Source organism: Miniopterus natalensis, chromosome 16 (assembly GCF_054644295.1).
Source record: "Miniopterus natalensis isolate mMinNat1 chromosome 16, mMinNat1.hap1, whole genome shotgun sequence".
Classification (NCBI taxonomy): domain Eukaryota; kingdom Metazoa; phylum Chordata; class Mammalia; order Chiroptera; family Miniopteridae; genus Miniopterus; species Miniopterus natalensis.
This window is the reverse complement of record NC_142096.1, coordinates 26,149,553-26,166,972: the sequence shown is the minus strand read 5'-3', so window position 1 is coordinate 26,166,972 and position 17,420 is coordinate 26,149,553. Positions and strand designations below refer to the sequence as shown.

Below are 17,420 nucleotides of genomic sequence, written 5' to 3'. Positions count from 1 at the left end.
TGTTCTCGTGAATGCTACAGGCTTTGAGCTTTGACGCCCGGAGAGCATGCCCTTGCTCTGCCTCATTTCCCCTGCTTTCTGTGATTGGCCAGAGCCATGCTGCTACATATATTTATGCAAAATTCTTGCATTGTTATCAATGCTTTGCTTTCTCTAGGAGGATGACATGACTTAGCATAATTTGAAATGTTTTCGATCTCTACATTGGATGATTCTGTGTTTTGCTATTGGCTTCTTGCATTAGGTGCTTTAACTTGGGAACACCTGCTTTTTAAAAAGCGTGCTCATGAGGTCCTTTCGTGGTTGCTCAAGCAAGGACTGCAAGTGAGAGAACTGGGAATAGATGGTAGCAGGCACATGAAACAGGGATTCTAGCCTCCCTATGGGATTGTTAGAGTCACAGTGGGGGGAAGGGCGAAGAGTCTCTGCACAGCCAGCTCCAGCAGTCTCTCCAGGAGGCATAGGCATCAGGTCCTGTCTGTAGAGAAAACCCAGAAGGAGAAGATATCCAGATGGGAGAAAAACACGAGGCGAGAAAAGCCAGCAGATCTGACAGGTAGAACACAAAGTGAACCAGGAGCACGATGCATGTTCATGAAAGGGAAGTGGGAGCACAGAGAACCCCTGGGCATGGAAGAATGGCCCGGAGGGACAAATGAAGGCCAGGTCGGAGGACGGTTTTCAGCCCTCTGGGACACATCCCTTGAACACCCACCACGAAGGGGAAGTGGAGGCTTGAGGTCGAAGCCCTGTGAGCCCTCTGAGGGAAGTGGGGACTCGTGGTGGGTCAGCCCTACTGCCTTGCCTTCTTCCCCACCCCCATCCCTTTCTTCCCTGGGCTTTATTGGACATCTGTATGGTGGTGAGCTTCATGTTGGTCAAGAGCCTTGCCAGCCTCTCCAGGGATTTCAGCCCTTCCACTGTCTAATCTCACTTTCTAGAAGGCTCTCCTGGCTCAGTTGGTTACCTTACCTTTAGAGGCTGGGGCTCCTGCCAGCCCACTGTGTGGGAGGAACAAGAAATCTCATGAAACAGCCTTCTGTACTGGGTCCCCAGGCAAATGGGAGATTTGTAAAACTCCTCCTTGGTTGGTTTATTTTCCTAAGAGCTAAGAGTGGCTGGGAAAGTCCCGGAGTCGGATAAAAACTCTCATGATGCCCAAACTATCCTTTTTTTTGTGTGTGTGAAGCATGTTGTAACTTCCCAGATGATCATCTGGGTTAATAAAGGTGGGTTTTTTGTGTGTGTGTTTTTTCATCTGAGTTGTAGAAAGAGCGTTGGTGACTTTCCCTCCTAATGCTGGCCCCATTGGCCTGAGCACCGTGGAATTACCCTGATGTCCTTAGCACACATGGTCTGATCTTTTTCTCATCCCTTTTCAACCTGATACTTTGACTCTAACAGTAAGTCTTAAAATAAACTTTCGTTGTGTTAAGTGTACAGGTCCCTCTAAAGAGGCATTTGCAATGTTTAGATCCTAGCCGTACTGAATTGTAGCTCCAGCTATAGAATTGTCCAGCATCAAATGCTGAGTACCCACTATGTGCCAGACAGTGAATAAAAAACCTCTCTTGTAGCCAGGGAGCCAGCAATGCAGTGAAAGGGACAGATGTGAAAACAGAACATTCGTTTCAAAACACGACGGTGTGTGGACTGTTGTGGCCGGGATAGACACAGGCCATTGTAGAAACAAGGGAGACACCTGACTCAGTTGTAATGAGCTTCTCGGTGGAAGCGCATCTGGACAAATGGAACAGTCGGAGAAAATACTTGAAATCTTGAAACAGTGATGCATTTAGGAAGATAATAAATATTGCCAGGGTGGGTGTGTAAGGAATGTTGGGAAATGAGGTTTGCTGTGCCAATAAACAGAAGAATGATTTGGGAGATAAAATATTTACACTAAGACAAAAGTCTTAATTTTAAGGATTTTAGAAACAACTTTTTATATCATTTCCAAATTTTAACCTCTTTGTCAGAATCTTTATTTAAAGTGCTCCATGGGATAATTCTGTTGGCCTTCCTTGAATTATGTATTTGAAAGAAATAAAACATTTTTATAGTTTGGTTTTTTGAGACGCTGCTCTGAAATATCCTGAATTAGTGCTGAATTAGAACTCCAACTCATTTCTCATTTCTTTCACACCAGTTGATTTTAATTTTTTATTTTTTGCTACCTTTATCTAGTCTCAGTCTCACCTTTCAGCCTTCTAAACAGTGATCCCTCCATTTCTTTATTCAGATAACCCCTGAAGCCTTAGCTAGCAGAGCCAGTGAAACTGAGTTAACTCTGAAGGAGCAGTTTTCATATTTTATTTTGCCTTTCTCTTTCAGTATTCCATTGCTGTAGACTATTCTAGTAGAGACACAGCGTGACCACATTGGAAGGAAGGAATGCTGACATAAGTTGAATGGCATGCACTTGTTGCCTTTCGGTTGATTAATCTGCTGTACTTCTGAAGCCGTGTGTCCCTGGGTTGAAAGCAGGGTTCCTCCACTGTCTATGTGGTCCAGTGTGTGTGTGATCTTTTTTTCTTTCTGTGATCTGTCTTTAAATTTAAGCTCCTACAGCATAGGCATATTTAGATTACACAGTTTACTACCTAAAACGAGCCACTGTTTCACCTAAAACGAGCCACGGTTTCACCGATCAGTACATTCAGTACTGATAGGTAACATGCAAAGTGAGGTGCTTACCGACAAAGACAGGTTCTTACAAACAAAAGCATTTTCTAGCCACTATACCCAGTCTCTCCTGGTTACTCTTTGTCTCTTGATAAGTGTAGCACATTCATTTCACAAGTAGGGCCTATACATTCAAACTTGTAGCAGGACCGTGGGTTTGGTTTAAGTGACCATCTTCACCATTGATGAAAACGAAACCAAGTGTATTGCTCTAGGAAGCAGAGAGTGAGGGGGTTTCGCTGGGTGGCAGTGGCCTTGAGATTGGTTCGTTTTGCAGTTTCTTCATGCTGAAGGGAAACAAGAAGTTCAATGTCAGAAAGAGAGGGAGCCAACTTGGGGTTGAGGTTCCTCCCACTACTAAAGAAAGTGCAGCTGCGCGTTTTTAATATGCACGGCAGGAGATTTCAGCAGCCTGATGATATATAGTGCATTAATGTTGAAAAGATAAACACATTTGGAGAGCACAGGAAGGGCCTTGTGTTTTTATGTTAGCAGAATGCTTCCTAATGAATAAGAATGTGCTGCTGGCTTCGCACAGCCATATGGCAGCTTTTCTAATTTTAGTTGGGTACAGATGCATAATTCTCTGGTTTTACCTTCTAGAACCTTTGAGATGATCCATAACTTTTCCCATAATATTTAAACTGTGGTGCTTGGCCGGAGACTGCCTGTCACTGTTTTAGTGACTCCTTTGCTCTGCATGGTCCCACTACTGCCAGGGTTGACCGTCTCTCACCTGAAATCACCCAGCTCCTGAATGCAGGAAGAGATGAAAATGGTGAATGTGTTCCCACCAGAGTCTTAAAATTTGTTGTGGAGATGATTAGACTTGTGTTTGACATCAGTCTACTGAAAAATTGATAGATTTCTTAGTGAGTGACTTTACTCATTTCAAGGCAGTGGAGTTAATTATAAAACCTGCATAAAGTATCAGGTTCCATTTTTGTCAAAGATTCTATACTTTATTTTATTTTATTTTTTTTTTAATTTATTGATCTGAGAAGGGAGAGAGAGGGACATCGATTTGTTGTTCCACTTACTGATGCACTCATTGGTCATTGCTACATCTGGACAATGCTCCAACCAACTGAGCTACCTGCCAGGGCCTAAAGATTCTATACTTTAGATAATAGAATTTAAAGCCACTCTACTCATGCTTGACCAAACATAAAAATAACTTTAAATTTTTAACATGTCAGGGAGCTCTAAACATGGGCAGTGCTAAAATTTTTCTGTAAATGTGTAAATACCCTATGCATTATCTTTCAGTTGATGTATTTTTAGTAATTGCTATTTGTTTGAATTATGACTTTTAAAAGATAGACTGATTTTTGCAAGTTTTCCACTGCCTCTTCAGATGATTTAAAACACACACACACAAAAAAAAAACCATGAAGAAGAAAAGGAGTTAAACCGCTTCCATAGCGGCCACATCGCCCTGTCCCTCTAACGGACATTAAACAGCATTTAGGTTTCTAAGTCACCGCTGGTGGCTTGCCAGTGCCGCTACTGGAGTGGGAACACAAGTACGTGGCTGGCCCCTGAGCCACCACTGCCGTCACTGTGAGGACATTGGGCTCTGTTCTGGTCATGTTTTGTGGGAAGGCCCTTGGAGTGTATGTTTAGTTCAGTTGCCTAATAAACAGATAAGACTTCCTAACATTACAAGATTCAAGAAGTTACCAAAAACCAATAGATGATGTTTTAGAAGAACATGTAAAGGTCTTTTTTAAAAAACACCACTTCATAATTTTCAAATAGCTAACTGAACTTTTTAAAAGATAAATTTTTTGCTTTCTGATTTATTGCTGTTCTCACCAGTAAACTTATTTTTTACTTTCAAGTGTTTGCCTGTAGCTGCCAATGAGAAAGAACCATTTCATCCAGCTGCTTTAAAAAATCCTGCTTCTCCTTGTGTTTTTAAATCATTTCTATTTCTAGAGATCATATGCTTCCCTTTCACCTTTTCTTCTGTTCTGAAAGAAAACACGAATAATAATTACTTATAAAGAAAAGCGTATGGGATATAATATTAGTAATTTTTCTCCGGTTTGTAGTATGACTCATCTTAACACTGTCCCTGAAGAGATGGGGTTTTGTTCTTTGCTTTGAAACTGGAAATCTAATTAATTGGTATTGGATTTCTGGAGTGCAGGCAAATGTCGGAGGGCAGCGGATGGGATTGCTCTCCAAGCAGCCACCAGGAGGGAGGGGACACTCGGAGGAAGATTATAGAGGCATCCTGGTGACCTCTCTAATCAGGGCTTTGCATTTGTAAAACTGCTAGTAAAAAGATCATAGCCATTTTATGATACTTTTTTGGTCTTTAGGTCATATTCTTTATCTAAAAAGAATAATGGTTGAAGTGCAGGAGGAAGAAATGGAAGTCAGGGCACAGAGGGGAAGGTTTTTGGTAGGCTCTGAAAATTGCATTTTATCATCTCTTTCTCCAGTCTAAGAGTTCCACCTGAAATAATGAGATTCCCTAAGGTTTTGATCATAGGAAACCCTGGGACAATCTTCTTTCACTTGAGTTTACTGAAGGATATATTTATAGCAGAATATATTTTTATGGTTGATGGATGCAAAATATAGATATGTAAATATAATTTGTGACCGCTGAGAAAACTGCCTAAATTAAAAATATTAAATAGTGTGTTTTAGTATAGTATTGCTATACTTACAGAAGTCTAAAACTTTAAGCTTATTTATATCTGGTACATAAAAATAGCATAGTCTTTACTGAAATGCTCCATTGAGATACCAGTATAAGAAAGGGAGGTCTGGGGGCTGGGAGAAAAAGACAAGGGATTGAGAAGTACAAATTGGTAGTTACAAAATAATCACAGGGGTGTAAAGTACAGGGAATATAGTCATTAATATTATAACTATGTATAACTCCAGGTGGGTACTGGGAGTATCAGGGGGAGGAACACTTTGTAAAGTATGATTGTCCAACCACTATAATGTACACCTGAAACTAATACAAAATAATATTGAAAGTAAACTATAATTGAAAAATTAAAATTAAAAAAATGATACCAGTATATGTACCATTAACATATAATAATATATATTTCAAAGGAGTTCCTTTCTTCCTTCTATATAATAAATATCAAGGATCAACCGAACATTGAACAGAGGTAGTAGTTACTTCATGAAAAGTACCCATGTAACATAAATTCGTGGCCAATTTAATTTAGAATTCAGTTACATTGATAAAACCTTATTTTTGGCTGTATTCTATCACCTCATATTAATTCCTTTTTTATCTTTGATACTGAGAATGGTCAAAGCAAAAATTTAATATGGAATTGAATAATAGATGACAAATTAGCTGGGAAATGCATATATCCAAACATTTAATGAGGGCAGGAGTGAAAAGCCCTAAATTCTTTTCCCTTGTCTCTTATTTATTTACTTTAGGAGTAGTGAAAACTTCCCATTCTCGTAATATATACAAATGATATTTGTGTAAGTATTGCAACAATTTTCTTTTTTAATTTATCTTTATTGTTGAAAGTATTACAGATACCCCTCTTTCCTCTCCCCCATTGATCCCTTCCACCCCATATCTGCCACCCCCCCAGGCCTTCCCCATATTTTTCAAAGCTCTCTTGCAGTCATTCAGAGATCTTTTTTAAATCACATGTCCTCCTGTTACAGTTTTAAGTTGATCTTATGGAAATTGTTTTCACTTTTTAAAAAGTCAGGGACTTCTAGAATTCCAGCTTACATAAACTTTTTGCCAATGTTTCTATCTCTCTCTCCTCCTCTGCCTTGTCTCTCTAAAAATCAATAAAAACATATTTTTTTTTAAAAAAAAAAGGCCTGTCTGCCTGAACTACACAGGTCATCTCCTTTCCCCTGGGAAAGAGACATGCGGAAGTTCTCATCACGGGAGTGGCAAGATTTGGAGCACCTGCATAATTTTCCTAATTTTATTTTCTAGGTTCTCAGGTACAAATTAAGCTTGACAGGTTTTCAAAATACTGTATAAAATCCTTTTTACAAAAAATAATAATACTAAAAGAGGCAGCAAAATTTACCAACATCATGAAAGCAGGTTGATTCTGAGTACTACATTGATTTACAGTTTTCTTTATTTGCATTTAATTGCAATGATAACATGCAGCGTAAATAGGGATATAATTGATTCAGGTACAAATAACTGGTACATGGTTTCTGTGTTGTTTTCTAACAAGTCAATATGTATCCATTATGCTTTAAAAATTTTTTGGTATTCTTGAAGCAACTGGTTTTATATATGTATTGACAAATATGCATCTATTGCTTCTGCGAGAATTTTCCATGGTGGAATGTTTTCTGGGCCAGGTGGGCCTGAAAGCTGCCTCACACATTTTAATCCAGGAGCACATGTTAGGCACCTCTGTACCAGATGGAAAGTGGGGCGGCCACTGAAATTCTCTGGGTGCCTGATAGGGTGCCTGTCCTCTCTGCCTTAAGTGGTTAAGCACCTTCAACAAGACGGGGACTAAATCTTTCTGGTTACTTTAAATGTGATTATGACAAGAGGTCGAACAGGACAGGAGTCAAGGTGGTCATTATAAAGTGTCATGTGTGAGCAGCCATAGCAGGTTAGACACCTCTCTGCTCCTACAAATGTGTGCAAATGGATCTGATTACACTACTGAATTCGGAACAGCAGTCCCTTCATCTTCCTAGTTTGGGGCATCTCCTGGGTAGAAACTGACTGTGCCCTAGTACATAGCAATTTCATAATCTAGGAGAAATGCTTGTCTGGGAGTAGTGTAAAGCCACTAAACTCATTTTGTCAGCAGCCTGAGAGGGAGCCCAGCCACAGGTTGTGGTGGCGAAAAGTGAATGTTCTGGCTCCTGCATCTGCTCAGTGGCAGTGGGGATATACTCCAACTCTTTTATAGTCATATCTGATCCCATTAGAGATATAAAAATCATTACAATAAAAATGCTTCTGTGTCACTCTGTCCTTGAAATAGCACTGCTATTTATTTCACACTTACGTTTGTTGCAGAGAAAGCAGCAGCTGCCAACGTAGATGAAGTGCAGAAGTCAGACGTGTCATCCACAGGGCAGGGTGTCATCGACAAGGATGCGCTGGGGCCGATGATGCTTGAGGTAGCACACCCTAGTTTGGTTCTGTATTTTACAATGTTGTTGATCTTCTTGTTACTACATTCATTTTCAGGTGAATGTAACTTAAGGATAATCCACAGTTAATTTTCACTCCTAAGTACTGCTTACCTCTTGGGTTTATTAACATGTATCTTCTGGCTCCTGATTCCAGCATATACACATTTCAGATGAATGCTATAGAATGAAACTGACTAGACTAGAATATAACTTGATAGACTTTCACTGCCAGTTGAGCATTCATTTTGGAAAATCATGTTCACAAGTCCTGTTAAGTTCTGATATATTTTAGTTTGAAATTTCCCCTAAATTCTTAGATTTTATATGTATCATATGCATATCCCTTATATATACAGGTTGAAATTTGAGGACCAAAAGAAGGTTTACAATTTTTATTGAGGCAACTTCAAACTAGTTTATCTCATAAAGATAAAAATTGAAGTAATAGGCAGAACTTTTAAGATAAGCATCACAGTGTAATGGTTGGTCTTAACGGCCTGTTCTTTATTAACTTGAGGAAGTTTTATGACCAGACTGCTGTCTAGAATTTGTAAAGTCCAGTTTCCCTATTTTATTAACTAGCACAGTATTAAACACCCAGTATTGTGCTCTACCTATTCCAGAATTAAAATTCAAGATGTAGGCTATGGTAAGATGAGGGAGAAATGTCAGAGAACATATAACAAGAAGCAGAGGAGCCCTGAGACATAAATTATGTCAGTTCTCAAGATAATTTCCTCTGCTAATAGGATGAGATGATATTGAAAAGTACCGCATGGCCAGAAGCTTTGCAGCAGCCAAATATATATAAGAAATTAGGATTTTTAAAGCAAAGATAACCAATTATCACACACACCCTTTTTTTTTTCAGTTGGTTCATAAGATGATTTTTACTTTTAGAAAACTGAATTCTGTGAATATCTACCATATAATTGGAAGGTGGGGCAAGGGACACAGAAAAAATAGATAAAATTTCCTGACACAGTCTTTGTAGTATTTAGAAATGATAAAGGTCATTCCCTGGGGCCGGACCTGCTGCCAAAAGATTAAATGACCTATGTTGGCTCTTGATTATTTCTCTTGATTCACTGACTTGAAATCTTCCAACTACAATTTTCAAGGAAAAGGCAAAAAACACACTTAACCTGCTTTTCCAGAGTCAACAAGACACGGGAAGGCCGGAAAGTGCTGTTTCCCACTTGATTCTTAGAAGCAGATAAGAAAACGCTCAGTGGGTGGACTGTTTAGAATTCAATGAAAGAAAGGCGATAACTTCTGTGAAAAGTATCTTGAATTACAAACAAAATTGATTTGAAAATTATAGTAGTCTAAATTATTACAATTAGGAAATTTTCATATATCAGTGTTTATTCTTTGTATCAGGGAAAAAATTAATGTAGGTGGAAACTCCTGGGAAGATTTCTGAGGCTTCTAAACAGGAATGCTTAGAGTAACGAGAAGGCTGTGATTCAAACCATTTGAGAGCAAGTTCATTAAGTGTAGAAACCAAATTGCTAGATGTCACTGGCCCTTATCTCATAAAATCAAACCAACATTTTTGCTGTTTCAAGATAGTCTTCTGAGAATTCAGTACATTGAGCAAGTCCCAGTGTAACTGGACGTTAGTGCTAAACCTGTTAAAGAGGTAATGCTTGAATCTGGTGACTTAGAGTTTGGATCTCAATCTTTATCTCTGTTAACATGTAATAATTTAAACAGAAAAAACTTGTTCTTGTTGAGCTGTTCCTAAGCATAGATGCACACTCATGCTTACATCATAGCGCATAGTGGTTGCTAGGCAACAAAACCAAATGTCAGCCTTTGTCATCAGCATATCGTAGAGAGCTTTTAAAAATAACACAAACAGTTTTATAAGATGAAACAATTTTATCTTTCCATTATATTAAGCCACAAGTCAGTCTTTTTACCAGGTTACAAAAGCAAAAGGACACTACATGCACTTTCAAACGTGAACTGTATGAGCTATAATTATGGAAATCCACAATGAATTGGTATCTAAAGCAGTGAGCTTCAAAGGACACTTGTTACATAAGTAGTCAACCAACTCCCTGTCCCCTCTCACAGACACGCACGGTCATACACATACACGACGTTTTTAAGGGTTGGTGCCAACCTATTCTGGAAGGCCATTTACATATAGTTTTGCTTTGCCCAGCATATTGTTTATACCATTGGTAAAACCTGACAAAATACTTAAGACAAATTTAAAACCAAATGGTGTTGAGTTGGGGGCAGGAGGAGCTTTTCACTGGTTCCTCGCAGTCAGTTCTAATTTGAGAGAGCTCTTAGATTTGTAATTAAGATTGAATTAAATATGGAATATACTCAAACCTCACAAAATAGGAGTCTGTTAAATAGTAACAAGAAAAAAACAAAACTAGGGGCAAAGTAAACACCTAATGCCCCATCCATACACGTTACACCAGTATGTCCACGTAATATTCATGTTAAAAACAATTGCAAATACATAACATGGAGAGAGGTGTGGCATAAACTGGGTAGCCAGGTGGCCCTTTTCCAGGTATGCCTGATCAATATCAAGCCTTTTTTAGCCCTGACCACTCACCTGACAGAGCTCTGACAAGCAGGGCTCAAAAAGGGAAAGGGGGATTAAGAGAAACTCCCTTTGCATCACTGAGGCAAACATGCTGGGAAATGGACTGGGGTAGAACTCTCACCGCGTTGTCGAGAGCACGAGCTCTGGAGGCTGGTGCACCTACATTCGAATTCCCGCTCAGCCACTGACCAGTTGCAGGAGCTAGGACAGATCACTTAGCCTCTTTGAGCCCGTGTCTTCCTCCTCTGTCCGTTCCTCCTAGAATTTTAAATAGTAAAATGACACTGTGTTTAAGGCACAGTAAACGTGCTCAGTAGCTACCACTATTGTCTTTATTTCCTGAATTGGTCCTAGATTCCTCATCTCCTTCCCTCATCTATTTTGGAATGACAAGGAAAAGAGAGGCTATGTACCCATTACAGTAAATATGCTACTGTTAGCTCGATGACGTAGGAACCTGCACCCCGACAATCTGAACAAGTACAGTAGACGAGCAGTTAGTTAGCTTTCCAGTTCTCACTGCTACAAACCCAAACCTCAGGCCTCAAGGCAGTGCTGGCCACATCTCTGCCTGAGGTTCCAACAAAGACAGTTCGTCACATCACAGAGACTTCTCAGACCCTTTCCCCATATACACCAAACAGTAAAGGACCACTGTGCCTTTAAAGGTCTGAGATGATCTGCAATTCTTTCGCTTAAACCCAGGCAGCTTTAAAGGTACTAAAATTGGTGGTGGTGGTGATTCTTGGCATTTATCCTTTAACTGAGGGAAAATTATCAGTGAACATTTCCATTGTATTACGTGGGAGACTGTGCAACATTACTTTGTGTTGGGTTGGTAACGAAGTCGTTCTTGGCCCTATGGAGTAGTACATCAACCTTATATTGAAAATATAGATAAATACCTGTATACTTTTACTTGGCAATAATTAAATTATCTCCTGATAAATTAACAGAGTTTGTGTTTATCATTTAGTTTGTGACAAAAATCTCTGGTCTGGGCTCTCTCCCACCTACTAAGTTGGAGTAATTTCACTAACAGAAAATGTGTTGTTTCTGAAAACTAGGAGAGGCGAGAGAGATCCCTTTTCTATCCATGTGTGAATTATATGTTTCCCTTAAAGGGATCATTGCTGTCTTAACAATTGCATATGGTTTTATGTTGTATCCTCTCTAACACAATTCATGTCTTTTCCCTTAGGCCCTTGATGGGTTCTTCTTTGTAGTGAACCTGGAAGGCAACGTTGTGTTTGTTTCAGAGAATGTGACACAGTACCTAAGGTATAACCAAGAGGAGCTGATGAACAAAAGTGTATATAGCATCCTGCATGTTGGGGACCACACTGAATTTGTCAAAAACCTGCTGCCAAAGTCTATAGGTAAAAGATTGTCTGCTGGGTCTCTCCTCACTCCCTCTCCCTCCCCGACTGTACACATTGTCTGGGTCAGAGGAGTAAGATAGAACTATAGTATGTCAGCTGGGGATATAGAGATGTTTGTGTTAATATTTAAGCTTAAAAGTCATGGAGAAAAGGACATCTGCAGACGGACATTGATCTTGACCATCTTGGTCCTGCATTTAAATAAAGTACATGAAAGTTATGCTGCTGGAAAGGACTCGTGGTGACTGTTTTTCATGGGGTTTTATTGTTATTTGAGAAGCTGCCAAATTGCTTCCCACTCTGCCCAGTGCCAGTGACTCTGTTTTGTCTTTTCTCTATGACTGTCTGAGAAGTAGAAGGTCATAAGAAGTTTGGGATTCAACTTATGTTGAGTCCGACTGGTGAAAAAAGTATGTACGTGGGTGCAAACAACATTCTAAAAATAAAATGTTCAGAAACAAGTGGGTGTAGAGGGCTCAGATGCTCTCAGCCCGGAGCCCTAAATGGGCTCTTCCATGTCACCGGCTCAGTGCCTCTGCAGGGGTCTCCGTCAGGTGCTGCCTCCTCAGCCACCTCCCTGTCCTGGCTCCCTCGTCTCATGCTGGAGATGCTGTCCGGCGAGGCTGGGGTTAAGGGCCATATTAAGGCGGGTGAGTCACAGCGTGGGTACGCCTTATTTGCTGCTCCGGAGTATGGCTGATCCCACTTACTAAGTGGTTCTTTTTTTAATATTCTCACTTAAACTGATGATGCTAAGAACATCTTCACCGAGAAAAAGAAGTGCATATTTTAAGAGAGAATAAGGTCAAGTCCTGAGTTAGCAAGTATTTCGGTTCTTTTTCTCAAGACTGTTTGTATTAACTGGTCTTATCGCCACCACAGTAAGTAGGAAAAGGTCCTTTCAGATTCCATTAGCGCTGGCCTTTCCCTGATATGATAACCCTTTATTCAAAGTGACTGCACCAGGAATACGGAATACGTGAATACTTGTGGTGATTCTTCTATTCTATTCTCTAATAAATGAACAAGAAAATGGGATTTCTTATTTCAAGTAACTAATATTTTCAAATCTCTTCAGTAATTTCATGACTTCCTCAAAGGACCGTACTTATTAATTCACTATTATTAATTCACTTGTCTAAGGAGTTCTTTGCCTTACTTTATATTGTACTTTTTTATACTTTCAAATTACTTATTAACCTGAGTTAATAAGAACGCTTTGTCCTTTGATTACTCTGTGTAGTCCTCATTATGTAAATAAGCTTGTAAGAATGCTGGTGGTGACATTAACGTCCCAAATGTCTGCATCAGCGTGTAAAGTTAGCTCTGGTTCCTTCTGCAATTCTGAAATGGTTTGTTGCAGTTAACCTGATACTGCCTTTTTCTCTCTAGCATTTGTGTCCTTTTTTATTCCTCTGCAGCCCAGTGGCTATGGGGTTAGCAATGCATTTCCCATAACATCAGCTGCCATTCAGAGCTTTCTAACCAGTGACTTTGGAGAGTGCATTAGCTTATCTGTGACTAGCCAGGTTTTGATCCCCTCTCTCACTGCCTCGCTGGTCCTGATACTTTGTAGATTACTCATAAGGAATAGTAAAGAAAGGAATGCCAGAATGAGGATCGGGCTTCATTCTGAGGCCAGCTCTTTCAGTGGTGAACATTTCTTTGGACAGTTTTTTCTGAGAAAGTTGACCTGGGGATACATAAATCCCCTTTAAATCTCAAAATTAATCATTCTAAGTATTGATACTAAAATAGTACTTTTTCACTTGAAAGAAATAAATATTAGCAGTGTATCCTCAAGGATCTTTCAGTCTTGTTGAGGAAATATGCATGAAACAAAAAAGACAATAGAGTAATTCAGCAATAGCCATGTTACAAAATATATACTAAAATTTCTGTAAAATTTTAGTCAAGGAAGAGGAGGCAGTGTGGGGTGCCTACAGTAGATAGGGGATCTCATCCTTAGAGCAGAAATACACTAGATGGGAGAAAAACAGGCAGCCTGACATTTTAGACAGGACAGTAGGAGCAAAGATATCTATGTGGGCCTGGGTGTGGAAAATGCTGGACAGTGTGAAAGACCTGCTTAGATGAAGAAGATGGGGCTTCTTGGTGAGATTCTGATATATCAGTTTGAATGTCCTTCGTACTTCTGCTACATAAAGTCCAAATCTTTTTAAAGAATTTAATGCATGCCTATAGTTGGTGCCACTTACAGATTTTTGAGCAGGGGGTAATATCTAAAACTGGAATGCAAGTAGATTCAACTAAATTTCTAAGAAATCAAAGTTTGAAAAACCCCAAAATAGAGAACTATAGTATTCTAGTAATAAATAGTCAGGACCTGAACTTGAAGGGAAGGGTAATAAGACATTTTGAAAATCCCTAGAATTTTCCCAAGTTGTTGAAACATTCACCCAAGAATTCCCCCCCCCAATTATGAAATCACTTAGAAAAGTATAAACACTATATAAAAATAAAATAAGTATATGCTTCCTGTATCATTTTGATAATTTGGCAGTGAATCTAACGTTGGTTTCTTTATAATTTCTGGTTGCTTTGCCTTGCTCAGTGAATGGGGGATCTTGGTCTGGCGAACCTCCCAGGCGGAACAGCCATACATTCAATTGCCGGATGCTGGTAAAACCTTTGCCTGATTCTGAAGAGGAAGGTCATGACAACCAGGAAGCACATCAGAAATACGAAACTATGCAGTGCTTTGCTGTTTCTCAACCAAAGTCCATCAAAGAAGAAGGAGAAGGTGGGGCTGAATCCCTACGACATTTTATACCCACCTGTTTATTCTAGCTGCTGCTTTCACACTCAATCTAAATTAGTGACTACACGAAGGAAAATTTAGAGAGAGTTTATGATAAATTTAATTTTTAAGTCTTTAAAACAACTCTACCCAATAGAATTTTCTGCAGTGGAGGCATTGTTATGGATCGTCAGTGTCCGGTGCAGCAGCCACTAGCTACATGTGGCTCTTGAGCATTTGAAATGCCAGTAATGCCATTGAGAAACTGAATTTTCTGTTTCATTAAATTTACATTTAAATAGCCACATGTGGCTAGTGGCTACCCTGTTAGTGTTGAACCTCTTGGGGAGCCTGAGCTCCTGTCGTCTGCTGTGAGCCACAGTCCTAGAAAAGTGCACATGCTACAAACAGCGTTTTTCATGTATAGTGGACACTTGAACAACTCAGGGTTAGGGTCATCAACCCTGCATCGTCAGAAATCCATGTATAGCTTTTGACTTCCCAAAAACTTAACTAATAGCCTGGTGTTGACCAAAAGCCTTACTGATAGTAGTCGATTAGCACATATTTTGTATGTTATATGTATGATATACTGTATCCTTGCAATAAAGTGAGCTAGAAAAAAAAAAATGCTATTAAGAAAATCATAAGGAAGGAAAAATGGATTTACACAGTACTATATGTATGTATTAAAAAAAAATCCATATATAAGTTGGACCTGTGCAGTTGAAATTTGTTGTTCAAGGGCCAGTTGTACTTTCAAGGGATTAATGGATTCCACAATGATACTTCAGTGAGGATAGAGATGGGAGTGGGGAATGGAGGGGGTTTCAGACTGTAAGCCCTTAAGCTCTTCCCCTTAAAGAGAAACCGATGTAGTGTCCACCATGAGACATGCTGAATAGTGCATTCTGCATGCATAGCAGAAGGGGAGAGCTGAGGACCACGGCTGGACAGAAGCATCAGGGGCTTTATCATCAGGCAGGCCGGCTCCCGAGTCAGCCACTTACCAACTCCACTGGGCAAACTCCTTGAGCTCTCTGAACATGAGTTTACTCTAGAATCAAGTGAAGTCGATAGCAGTGCCAGAATGTAGTAAGGATTACACAACTATGCCTGAACCGTGATCGTCATTAAGTACTAGTCATTTAGGCCTTTTAAAAAAATAATAATAAGTAATTTTTAATTTAAATTGTATTAGAAAGGAAGTAATAGCATGGTCATAGACAATACATAGTTTTTCAAAATTAAGTTTATATGTAGGTGTGGAATGTCAAGTGACTATTCACTCTTATGCAACAGAGTAAGTAATTCATCTGTCTATGATAATATTCTAAAGGAGTATAAAGCAGATATAGCTGCACTAATGGTTGTTTTGGTGTGTGATCTATTTAAATATCGAAATCTGATTCTGGATGTTAGCTCTCAGTATAGTGCGTGAGCAGAGTTTCTGAGCCATGGTGTGCTCAGGTTCAAGTCCTGGCTTCACCAAATTTTCTGTGATCTTGAGCAAGTTACTTAAACTGCCTGCTTTGGTTTTCTCCTCTGTTAAATGGAGACAATGCTAGTACACATCTCAGAGAGTTGTTGAAAGTGTTAAATGAACTAGTATCCTATAAAAGCAGCTAGACAGATGTCCATCTCATAGTAAGTGCTCAGAAATTTAGTGTTTAATAGGTTGAGGATGAGGATTACATTTAATTTTGTGATTCCCGCTATTACTGGACATATTTAAAGGAAATTTTTCCTAAATTTAAAGGGGAATAATCATAAGTCACTAGTGTAAGATATGAAGAGACCATCTTTTTAACAGCCTTTTACTGAGCATTTTTGAAATTGAAAGGGTTATGCCATGTGCTCTGCATGTTACAAAGATAAATAAAACATTTCCCTGTTCTCCAGAAGTGAACATAGATGCATAAAGCAGTCAAAGGTGGGGTAAGGAGGAAACACTTAGCACCGGCTGTGTGGGAAACCAGCCATGGCCACAATTCTGAACTTGGCACACACCGCATTTTCTAGGATTTGTTCTCCAAATCGGAGTCTAGACTTAGTGTATGGTCTTTGTTTTAAATTGCATAGTGCCATTATAGGGATATTTACATCGTTTGGTAGAAGGTACACCTAGTTTTCCTTATCAAGGTAAACCTGAAACTCCAGAGGCAAACCCTTGACAAAGCAGAGCATAGATTGCTTTTCACCATTTCCCCACTTGGTTATGAATTCAGCCAGTTGTTACCGTCAGCCGTTTAATAATAAGAAAGGGTCCCATTCTTCTCCATCATTGGGTGGATGGTGTCAGGTTGCCAACACTAGTACGGTGGATATTCTTTTATGGCATGTATCGTGTGGCTCCAGCAGTTTATCCTCAGCTCCCCCAGCTCATCCTACGCACACAGCCCTCCCTCTCCCCAGCTGCTTCCCACCTCATTGGAGGAGAGAATAGAGCCAGTGAACAGCAGAGGTACCTGGTGCTTTGTCACTCTCCCTTGCTGATTTACAAGGTTGTGCTGTCATAAATACACTTGAGTTTGTTTGAATCACCAAAAAAGCCTAATGTGATAACCCTAAGTGTCTGTGATTGAAGATTTGCAGTCCTGCTTGATCTGTGTGGCGAGGAGAGTCCCCATGAAGGAAAGACCAGTTCTTCCCTCATCAGAAAGTTTTACTACTCGCCAAGATCTCCAAGGTAAGTTTTCTTTGCAAAAAAGGACCGAAGAAATCATTTTCGAATGCTTACGTATTTGTTGGTGCAAGGAATGTGCTTTGATGGCCAAAGATGCTGGGACCAGTGACTGCTGGGTAGAAACTGAGGAGCTGGAGGAAGGGGCAGGGAGGGACGATTATTTTCACTGTCTATCCTTTTGGTCCATGTACTAGT

General features: G+C 39.7%; 1 protein-coding gene across 7 annotated transcripts in view; it reads left to right on the top strand.

Moving 5' to 3' along the window:
- Nucleotides 1-17,420, top strand: part of NCOA2 (nuclear receptor coactivator 2) — a 248,316-nt gene that overhangs the window by 189,370 nt on the left and 41,526 nt on the right. For all 7 annotated transcript variants that reach the window (XM_087825436.1, XM_087825432.1, XM_087825433.1 and 4 more), the window contains 4 exons: nucleotides 7,700-7,803; nucleotides 11,598-11,775; nucleotides 14,354-14,542; nucleotides 17,127-17,228. In XM_087825436.1, the coding sequence (XP_087681562.1) occupies nucleotides 7,700-7,803; nucleotides 11,598-11,775; nucleotides 14,354-14,542; nucleotides 17,127-17,228 (573 nt within the window). The remainder of the gene's footprint in view (nucleotides 1-7,699; nucleotides 7,804-11,597; nucleotides 11,776-14,353; nucleotides 14,543-17,126; nucleotides 17,229-17,420) is intronic.